This window comes from Carcharodon carcharias, chromosome 22, assembly GCF_017639515.1.
Source record: "Carcharodon carcharias isolate sCarCar2 chromosome 22, sCarCar2.pri, whole genome shotgun sequence".
Classification (NCBI taxonomy): Eukaryota; Metazoa; Chordata; class Chondrichthyes; order Lamniformes; family Lamnidae; genus Carcharodon; species Carcharodon carcharias.
This window is the reverse complement of record NC_054488.1, coordinates 67,607,055-67,618,272: the sequence shown is the minus strand read 5'-3', so window position 1 is coordinate 67,618,272 and position 11,218 is coordinate 67,607,055. Positions and strand designations below refer to the sequence as shown.

At 51.6% G+C, this 11,218-nt stretch overlaps 1 protein-coding gene across 1 annotated transcript in view; it reads left to right on the top strand.

Moving 5' to 3' along the window:
- The first annotated feature begins 475 nt into the window (after positions 1-475).
- Positions 476-11,218, top strand: part of LOC121293973 — a 217,818-nt gene continuing 207,075 nt past the window's right edge. Inside the window, exon 1 of the mRNA XM_041217474.1 lies at positions 476-972. Within this exon, the coding sequence (XP_041073408.1) occupies positions 574-972 (399 nt within the window). The 5' untranslated portion in view covers positions 476-573. The remainder of the gene's footprint in view (positions 973-11,218) is intronic.

The following is an 11,218-nucleotide window of genomic DNA, read 5'->3' as shown; positions in this document are numbered from 1 at the left end:
CCTCCCCTCCTCCCCCCCAAACCCAACCTCCCCTCCTCCCCCCCAAACCCAACCTCCCCTCCCCCCCCGCTCCTCCCCCCCCAAACCCAACCTCCCCTCCCCCCCCCCCTCCTCCTCCTCCTCCTCCTCCTCCTCCTCCCCCCCCAAACCCAACCTCCCCTCCCCCCCCCCCCCCAACCCAACCTCCCCTCCCCCCCCCCCCCCCCCCAAACCCCCCCTCCCCCCCAAACCCCTACTCCCGCCCCCTGACCCTCTCCTGTTGTGTTTTTTCAGCCTCGCTCGTTGCCGGGGAAACAGGCGGCGCTTCGCTCCCATTGGGTGGCGGTTCCTGACTGACGTGAGCTTCAGCCAATTGTTGTGTGTCGAGCGGGGGCTTTGTGCTGATTGGCCGCTGCCTGGAGACAACGGTGCTTGGTTACGGTTGCTGTGGGCGGGGCGAGGGCGGGGCGGGGGCGGGGGCGGGGGCGGTTTGGGCCGCTCCCGGGGGACAATGGGAGCCGCTGGCGCCGGGTCTGCGGCGCTCAGTCTGAAGCGGAGCGGCCCCCTGGACCCCGGCCCCCGGCCCCCGGAGACATGTCGGTCACCATCAGCCTCTTCGATTTGGCCAACCTGTCAATCAGCCACCCCGAGCCCGGGACGGTGAACTTCATGGCCCTGCACGCGCTGCTTCACGGCATCATCCGGCACCTGGGCATCCAGGATGTGCAGGCCCAGGAGCCGGCCCAGCTGCTGAGGCCCGCGGACAGCCCGGCCGCCGCCGCCGCCGCCGCCGCCGCCTGCAGCCGGGGCCCCTATCGCCACCTGGAGCAGAAGCTGCGGGATGTGGAGCAGCAGGTGCAGGAGCTGAGCCGGCTGCCCAGCGGCCTGGAGCTGCTGCACAGGAGCAGAGCGGATGGGAGTTCGGTCCATGACATGTGGAACCTGCTGCAGCTGAGGAAGAAAACGGAGACCAACCGGGAGGGAGTGGACAAGGTAAAGCACCCCCCCGGTGCTGAATGTGGGTCAGGGGAAGGGTCTCCATCGGCTGCTCATCTCTTCACTTTATCTTTGTCACTTTATTGTTTCTGTTGAGTAAAGAGAGAAATGCAATTGGGGGGAGGAGGGGGGATGGGGGAGAGGAGGAGGAGAGGAGGGGGAGAGGGGGGGATGGGGAGAGGAGGAGGGGATGGGGAGAGGAGGGGATGGGGAGAGGAGGGGGAGAGGAGTAGGAGAGGGGGGGATGGGGAGAGGAGGGGGAGAGGGGGGGATGGGGAGAGGAGGGGGAGAGGGGGGGATGGGGAGAGGAGTGGGAGAGGGGGGGATGGGGAGAGGAGGGGGAGAGGAGTGGGAGAGGGGGGGGATGGGGAGAGGAGGGGGAGAGGAGGGGGAGAGGGGGGGATGGGGAGAGGAGGAGGGGATGGGGGGGAGAGGGGGGGATGGGGAGAGGAGGGGGGGATGGGGGAGAGGAGGGGGGGATGGGGGAGAGGAGGGGGAGAGGAGGGGGGGATGGGGGAGAGGAGGGGGAGAGGAGGGGGGGATGGGGAGAGGAGGGGGAGAGGAGGGGGGGATGGGGAGAGGGGGGGATGGGGGAGAGGAGGGGGGATGGGGAGAGGAGGGGGGGATGGGGGAGAGGAGGGGGGATGGGGGAGAGGAGGGGGAGAGGAGGGGGGGATGGGGGAGAGGAGGGGGAGAGGAGGGGGGATGGGGAGAGGAGGGGGGGATGGGGGAGAGGAGGGGGAGAGGAGGGGGGATGGGGGAGAGGAGGGGGAGAGGAGGGGGGGATGGGGGAGAGGAGGGGGGGATGGGGAGAGGAGGGGGGGAGGGGGGAGAGGAGGGGGGGATGGGGGAGAGGAGGGGGGGATGGGGGAGAGGAGGGGGGATGGGGAGAGGAGGGGGGGATGGGGGAGAGGAGGGGGAGAGGAGGGGGGGATGGGGGAGAGGAGGGGGGATGGGGAGAGGAGGGGGGATGGGGGAGAGGAGGGGGGGATGGGGAGAGGAGGGGGAGAGGAGGGGGAGAGGAGGGGGGATGGGGAGGAGAGGAGGGGGGGATGGGGGAGAGGAGGGGGGGATGGGGGAGAGGAGGGGGATGGGGGAGAGGAGGGGGGGATGGGGGAGAGGAGGGGGGATGGGGAGAGGAGGGGGGGATGGGGGAGAGGAGGGGGAGAGGGGGGAATGGGGAGAGGAGGGGGAGAGGAGGGGGAGATGAGGGGGATGGGGAGAGGAGGAGGAGAGGGGGGATGGGGGAGAGGAGGGGGAGAGGGGGGAATGGGGAGGGGATGGGGAGAGGAGGAGGAGAGGGGGGGGGATGGGGGAGAGGGGGGGGAGAGGAGGGGGTGATGGGGGGAGAGGAGGGGGGGGATGGGGGAGAGGAGGGGGAGAGGAGGGGGTGATGGGGGAGAGGAGGGGGGGGATGGGGGAGAGGAGGGGGAGAGGAGGGGGGGATGGGGGAGAGGGGGGGATGGGGGAGAGGGGGGGATGGGGGAGAGGAGGGGGAGAGGAGGGGGGATGGGGGAGAGGGGGGGATGGGGAGAGGAGGGGGAGAGGAGGGGGGGGATGGGGAGAGGAGGGGGGGATGGGGGAGAGGAGGGGGAGAGGAGGGGGGGATGGGGAGAGGAGGGGATGGGGAGAGGAGGGGGAGAGGAGGGGGAGAGGAGGGGGAGAGGAGGGGATGGGGAGAGGAGGGGGAGAGGAGTAGGAGAGGGGGGGATGGGGAGAGGAGGGGGAGAGGAGTGGGAGAGGGGGGGATGGGGAGAGGAGGGGATGGGGAGAGGAGGGGAGGGAGAGGAGAGGAGGGGATGGGGAGAGGAGGGGGAGAGGAGTAGGAGAGGAGGAGGGGATGGGGAGAGGAGTGGGAGAGGGGGGGATGGGGAGAGGAGGGGGAGAGGAGTAGGAGAGGGGGGGATGGGGAGAGGAGTGGGAGAGGGGGGGATGGGGAGAGGAGGGGGAGAGGGGGGGATGGGGGAGAGGAGGGGAGAGGAGTAGGAGAGGTGGGGATGGGGAGAGGAGGGGGAGAGGAGGGGGAGAGGAGGGGATGGGGAGAGGAGGGGGAGAGGAGTAGGAGAGGGGGGGATGGGGAGAGGAGTGGGAGAGGAGGGGGAGAGGAGTAGGAGAGGGGGGGAGGGGGAGAGGAGGGGGAGAGGAGGGGAGAGGAGGGGGAGAGGGGGGATGGGGCGAGAGGAGGGGGAGAGGAGTAGGAGAGGGGGGGATGGGAGAGGAGTGGGAGAGGGGGGGATGGGGAGAGGAGGGGGAGAGGGGGGGATGGGGGAGAGGAGGGGGGGATGGGGGAGAGGAGGGGGAGAGGAGGGGGGGATGGGGGAGAGGAGGGGGGGATGGGGGAGAGGAGGGGGAGAGGGGACCCCAACACATTACGGTCTGATGAAATCAATAATAAGACAGCGGGGAAGGGATGGGAATCTTGACCATGAAGGTTCAATGAAGAAGTGACTTCATTAACCAAACACTTCACAACCACAGCTCCTCACAGTGCTTCACTCGCCATTAATTTTGGAACAAAAACAGAATTTAAAGCCGGCTCTGCTGTGTAGCCAAACAGTTCAATTGTGCACAACAAGGATCCATAAAAGACCAGCCAAGTGAAGGGCCAGTTAATTTGTGTTGCTGGTGTTGGATGAGGGAGAGGCGTTGACCAGTTCACCAGGAGGACGCCTGTACTTATTGGAACAGCACCATGGGATGATCAATAAAGTTTCACTTCAACAGGCAGACGGAGCCTGGCTTCACTGTCAAATGAGAGCACCTTCTGAATGCAGCGTTTTCTCTGCTCCACTGAATGGTCACCCTACATAAAGTGCACCACTTGTGGTTTAAACCGCAACTCTTGGACACGGGGGAGTCTGTTGGCACTGAACTAGCTTAAGAGATAGTTTTGAAGTCCTGGAAAAGAATAACTTTGAGACTGCACAAGTCTTGCTTTTAACTCAGAGTGTGAATGGAGAAGAGTTGGACTTGTATGCTGGGTTTAGGAAAAACAAGAAAAGTTACCACCAAATGAAGAAAGATTAGCAAGGCTCCGACCTAATGTCGATGGTTGATAAACATGAGAGAATTTATGATGAACTTTTTCTCTGCTGAGAGGTTCGAGAGGAATTTGAAAGGTCTGCCCACACATGGGAGCCGGATCCCAGTCTTAGTCAAACTTGGATTTCATTAGAAGGGGTCAAACATAAGGGTTGGTATCTGCTGAGTAGACTTGCAGGAGACATGAAGAAATTGTAGGGTAAATTCAGCAAGCAATCTGTGCAAAAAGGGAGCACAGGGTACAGATAGGCAGACAATACTCATGCTGTCTTAATTTATTATTTTCATGGAACATAGGCATCACTAGCAAGGCCAGCATTTGTTGCCCATCCCTAATTGTTGGGCCATTTCAGAGGGCAGTTAAGAGTCAACCACATTGCTGTGGGTCTGGAGTCACATGTAGGCCAGACCAGGTAAGGAGGCTGATTTCCTTCCCTAAAGGACATTAGTGAACCCGTGGTTTCTGGGATCCGCACTGTCTTTGTGTGAATATGTCGATTAATCATATTAAGAATTGAAGGAAACCAGATTCCATTGCTCGATATTGTCTGAATTATTGTTTAAAAAGTGTTGACATCATTTCAAATCTGGCACTGAGGTTTTAGTGCAACTACAACTTAAATTATGTGCTATGAGTGTTGATAAAGTTACTTCACATTTCTAGCATTATAGACTATATTTCCATTTGTTCAGCTTGCACAACCTGTTTTCTGATATATTAGAATGAACTAGTACCCTGCAACACTCAATAAAACCTCTGGTGTAGATTGATTAAAGGCACCAACAAAGCTTTTTATGGAGAGCTGAGAATCCTGGTGAACACGATGTACTTCAGTAGTTTGTAACAATGGGCTTTATTATTTTACTAGCGTCAACACGAGATGATTCAGACAGAAAACAGCAACGGCACAATGAATTTATAAACACAACACAACACAACACAACATAATATTCATCTCCATTGTGCTTTGTGTTCTCAGGCAGGGGGGAAGCAAATGATTTGTCATTTGCCACAAGCCCCAGGACTTGAATGAGGTAGTTCTGCATTGCTGGAAGTGCTGATTTTGGGATGAAATGTTAAACTGAGACCTTGTCTACTAGCTCAGATGGACGCAAGACATTCCAGGGCACTATTCAAAGGAAAAACACAGCATTCTCCTGTGTTATGCCCAAAATTTATTCTTCAACAGAAAAATATGTTAATTGGTTCTTCATCTCTGAGCTGTTTATGTGACCTTACTGCTCAGAACTTAACTGTTACACTCACTTCTAAAACTGCGATTGTACTTCTTTGGCTGTATGTTTATTCTAACCAATATCACTACTGACTCCTTTACTCCTTGGCAGCATTCTCCTCCGTCATGAAGGTGGATACATGTTAATCATTAGTATCTCAGCCATGCCCTCTGCCTCCACCAGAAGATCTCCTTTTTGATCCTTAATTGACCTAATGCTCCCATCGCCTACAGTTTTACTATTTATACACTTATAGAAGAGAACACTAAAGTATTTTATATTAGCCACTAATCTATTCACCCACTTTCTTAGTTCTGTACTTCCTGTATTCAGCTTAGTTCCTAGTTTGGACTTGACATTTTTATCTCTATCTTTAGTCATCCAGGGAATTCAGAATTTGGATGCTGCTCCTTTCTCTCTCCAGTCTATCAAGGTCAGATCCCTTTTTCAACTCCCTGAAATTAGCCCTCCTCCAGTTGAGAATTTTTATATTAAAACTTCAGTGTCTTTATTTTTGCAAAAATCTATGTCAAGCACAGAGCACAAAGAATGCTTAAGTTGAGGTGGTTTGATCGCTCCAGTAGTCTGTCTACTTTGGGCTGTATTAGGTGACTCAGGCTGACTCTTCTCCATTTACTCCAGTTTCCCAGGGCTTTGTACACTCTCTAAATCTGCTTATGCTTTTTATCATGGATGATCCCTACTTGTATTCCAGATTTATTTATACTTTTCCTGATTGCGGTGTTCACTCATCAAGTTCCTTTGTAATATTCTTGTGCTTAGGGTTTCCAGTACTTTTGAAGTGTGCTGACTAAATCACTGTTTTGAAACTAATGCCTTTATGACAGGCCCATGTATCTTGAACGTCCTGAATAAGTGTTAGCTGTGGCTCAGGGGGTGGTATTTTCACCTTTGAGCCAAAAGGTTGTGAGCTCACATCCAACTCCAGAAACTTGAGCACAAAATCTATGCTGACAGTTCAGTGCAGTACTGAGGGAGTGCTGCACTGTTGGAGGTGCCATCCTTTTGTTGCGTGTTTAAACCAAGGCCTGTTAGATGGATGTAAAACTTCTCTTTTGAAAAAGAGCAGAAGAATTCTCACCGGTTTCCTGGGTAATATTTATCCCTCAACCAAACCTGAAAAATATGTTCATTATCTCATTGCTGTTTGTGGGAGCTTGCTGTGCATAAATTGGCTCCTACATTACAATAGTGATTACATTTCAAAGACAGACAATGAGACTTGAATTTATACCTCATCTTACATTACCTCGGAGCATCGCAAAGTGTTTTATCATCATTAAGTACTTCTGAAGGGTAGTCATTAATGTAATGTAAGAACAAGTACTTCATTGACTGTAAAGCACATTAGGCCACCCTGGGATTGTGAAAGGCACTATAAATACATCACTTAAACATACCCTGATGCATGTTTATTCTTTTCCCCCATATTACCAAAATAAAATGTCTACCATTGGAACCAATTCTGTGTGCAGAGGGGATAGCATCTGCTGTTAGCGGAAAGGCCTTTGAAGCGGACCTAGTACTGGTGGCAGGTTTCATGTGTGCAAGAAGTTTTAGCCTAAAGATTCCACTGATATAAATAAGGAATGTTCAGTCTTCATCTGCATCTTCCCAGTGGTAAAATCAAGCGTCTGCATCATCTTCCACTCAATCATTCTTCAAAGAACTTGAAGCTGTGGAATTCTTTACTTCAGCTCCCCTGTCTTGCAGCTTAAAACCAAATCTTATCTTATCTACTCCAGCTTTTCTCCTCTTTTGGTTGCGTGTTGTTAATGCCCTCAATATAAGGAAGCCAAACAGTGGTTGGTGACGGTGGGATCATTCTCCACTCTCTCCACTCCATCCCACGCACCCTCTGCCACCTTCCCTTGACTTGGACCTCACCAACAGTGCGAGGTGATGAACTTTAAGATGTGAAGATCTGTGGCTCTTACCTCACTGCTTTATTATGTTTTATTTTCAGCCTTTTACCCTATCTGTCCAGTTGTATCTAGCAAATCACCTGCAATGGCTTTCCTTCCCACTCTCATGCTGTTACTGCTGGGGTCCCCCAATGGTCTATCATTGTACCCCTCTTATTTCCCATCCAAATGCCTCTCCTCCAAAAATACAACATTCAGTTCCACATGTACACTGATGACACCCAGCTCCAGTTCAGCAACAGCCTGTTAGATTCTTCCACTACACCCGATTTGTCAGACTGCTCGTCTGACATCTGGTTAAGCAGAAATTTCCTCCAATTAAATTTTGAGGAACGAAGCAATTGTCTTTGGGCCTCACCACAAACTCTGTTCCCTAGCCACTGACTCCAAACCTATCCCTAGCCACTATCTGCTGAACCAGACTGTTCATCTTGTTTGACTCCAAGATGGCCCTGTGTCTTTTCCATTACTTAGGCCGCCTGCTCCCACCTCCATAAGTTCTCCAACTCTGCCCCCGCTTCATTCAACTGCAGCTGAAACCCTCATCCGTGCCTTTATTACCTCCAGACTTAACTACTCCAATGCTCTCCTGGCTGGCCTCCCAACTTGTACCTTCTATAAATGTCAGCTCACCCAAAACTCTGCCCATATTTTAACTCACAACTCCTGTTCACCTTTCACTCCTATGCTCACTGACCTGAATTGGCTCCTGGTTCAACAGAGTCTTAATTTTAAAATTCTCATCCTTGTTTTCAACTCTCTCCGTTGCCTTTCCCCTCCCTATCTCTATAATCTCCTCCAGCCCCACAACCATATGAGATCTCTGCATTCGTCTAATTCTAGCCTCTTGTGCATTCCCAATTTTAATTGCTCCACATTGGTAGACTAGCCTTCAGTTGCCTGGCTCTGAAATTCCCTCCATAAATCTCTCTGCCTCTGTATCGTTCCCTCCTCCTCTATGATGCTCCTTCAAACTTACCTCTTTCATGAGACATTTTGTCACCTTTTCTAATATCTCATTTGTGGCTTGGTGCCAAATTTTTACTGCATTAAAGATGTTATATAAATGCAAGTTATTGTACATTTCCCCAACTGGAACTCTCATTCGGTGAACCATCATCTTTGTTTTTCCACATCAAAAACCCCTCGTTTGGTCTGCAAGTGTGAGCTTTGAAACAAGTTGCTTTCATACAATCTCCTACCAAAGCTCCCAAGTTTTCTGTCTAATCTATGTGCTATAATTAATGATTCATAGAATCATAGAATGATTACAGCACAGAAGATATCTGGCTGTGCAGCTCTCTGCCAGAGCACCTCAGCCAGTCCCACTTCCCTGCCCTTTTCCTGTAGCTTTGCCATTTTTTTTCTTCAGGTACTTATCCTAACCCCATTTGACAGCCACAATCGTACCTCCACCACATTCTCAGGTAATACGTTCCAGACGCTAATCACTCACTGTGTAAAAACATTTTTCGTAATGTGACTGTGCAAGCTGATGACCTGGAGCTGACTGCCTGTGAGGGTGATGGGAGCGGAGATGATCAGTGATTTCAGATAGGATGGGCATTTGAGGGAAAAAACTTGCAGGGCTACGGGGATAGAGTAGGGTGAGTGGGACTGAGTGGCTGGCTCTCGACGGGCCAAATCACCTCCTGTGCCATATTGACGCTATGTCACCATTGATTCTGTCATTTACCTGAAATCGGTGTCCTCTGGTTCTCAAACCTTCAGCCAAGAGGAACATTCATTCATACTCAAATCAGAGGCACCTCCCACCCCAACCTCTTCTCCCCCCCCTACCCTGCTCCTCCCACCCCCGCAACAATTATGGAGCTCTCTGGGGCTTTACCCTTCCTCACGCTCTGTGTTTTCCGATATTAATGGCTTTCTGCACTCAGTATGAAGTGTATTCACTTTTGGCAATGATTCCATTCTGAATTCAACAACCTCAGTGCTCTCAGTCCTCATCTTACTTTCAGCCTTTTGAACAGCTCACAGCATTTTCTGGCCCTTTGCTCGCTGCAATGGGGCTGTAAAATTCCACCCGTTAACTCTATTTCTCTCTCCACAGATGCTGCCAGACCTATTTTTATTTCAGATTTCCAGCACCCACAGTATTTTACTTTCGGTTTACTTAAAGAGCTAGTTAAGAAATTATATTAACCACAGTTTTTGTAACAATTTGAATTCTAAGCATTCTGAATGGTGACGCTGAATATTCTGGGATGGCGAAGTTTGCTGAGTCTGAGTTTGGAAATACAGTGCAGCAGGTGATCATTGAGTCTGTGAGTATTCAGGGATTGGGTAGCAAGTCGTCCTCAGTGACACCAGTGGGATGGTGAAAGGGTCAGGGCAATGCGTGAATGAAAAAAAGCTATACCATTTTGGGGTGTGGGCCTCTCTGATAGGGTGCTATTTATCACTTTTGAAAAGGTGGGAGTGAGCCACCTGCTTGAACCACTGCAGTCCAGATAGTGGAGGGAGTGAATATTTAAGGTGTTAGATGGGCTGCCAGTCAATTGGACTGATTTGTACTGAATGGTGTCAAGCTTCTTGAGTGTTGTTGGAATCCAGGCAAATGGAGAATCTTCCATCATTCTCCTGCTATGTACCTTCTAGGTGGTGGACAGGCTTTGGGGAGTCAGGAAGTGAGTTATTCCCAGCCTCTGAACTGCTTTAGTAGCTGCAGTGTTTATGTGGCTGGTCCAGCTCAGCTTCTGATGATTCCTAGGATATTTATGCCATTGAATATCAAGCAGAGGTATTTAGACTCTCTCCTGGAGCTGGTCGTTGCCTGGCACTTGTGTGGCTTGGATGTTATTAATTCACGATCACTGAGTAATTATTTATCTTCATTCATGACTGGATGTTGCAGGACTGCAGAACTTTGACCTAATCAATTGGTTGTGTGATTGCGTAGCTCTGTCTGTAGCATACTGCTTCTGCTGTTCAGCATGAGTATAGTCCTGGGTTGTAGGGTTGCCAAGTTGGTACCTGATTTTCAATTGCACCTGGTGCTGCCCTTAGCATGCTCTCCTGCACTTCCCATTGAACCAAGGTTGGTCTCTTAGCTTGATGGTAATCATGGCATGACCAAAATGCCAGGCCACAATGTTGCAGATTGTGGCTGTATACAATCTGCTGTTGTCAGTAGTGCACAGCACCTCATAGATACCAAGTTTTGAGTTGCTAGATCTGTTATTATTTTATCCCATTTAGATGGTGGTAATACTACACAACACGATAGAGGGGGTGTCCTCAGCATGAAGGTGGGACTTCGTCTCCACAAGGACTGTGCAGTGGTCACTCCTATCAATAAAGTCATGGACAGATGCATCTGCCACAGGTAGATTTTTCCCTTGTGTTGTTTCCCTCACCACCCAATGCAAACCCAGTCTGGCAGCTATATCCTTCAGGACTCAGCCAGCTTGGTCAGCGATGGTGCTACTGATCCACTCTTGGTGATGGACATTGAAGTCTCCCACCCAGAGTCCATTCTGTGCCATTTCCACCCTTAGTGCTTCTTCCAATTGGTGTTCAACGTGGAGGAGCACTGATTCATCAGCTGAGGGGGGAGCTGTTGGTGGCAATCAGCAGGAGGTTTCCTTGCACATGTTTGACCTGATGCCTTGAGACTTGATTGGGTTTGGAGTCAATGTTGAGGACTCCCAAGGCAACCCCCTCCCGACTGGGACAAGACATACCCATAGGGATTGTGATGGTGGTGCCTGGAACATTGTCAATGAGGAATGATTCTGTGAGTGTGACAATGTTAGACTGTTGCTTGAATAGTCTGTGGGACAGCTCTCCCAATTTTGGCACGAGCCCCTAGTTTGATGAGAACTTTACAGGATCCACTGGGCTGGTGTGCCTGTGCTGTGTCCGAATGTAATGCCTGCAATACTCTAGGGTTTAGTGAGGTTGGGACTCTGAGCGTATATTCTGGGTTTTACTGGGCTATTTGTGGCCATTTCTACCTGCGCTATGGCCCTAGTCCATTGTATTAATAGTTGTTGATG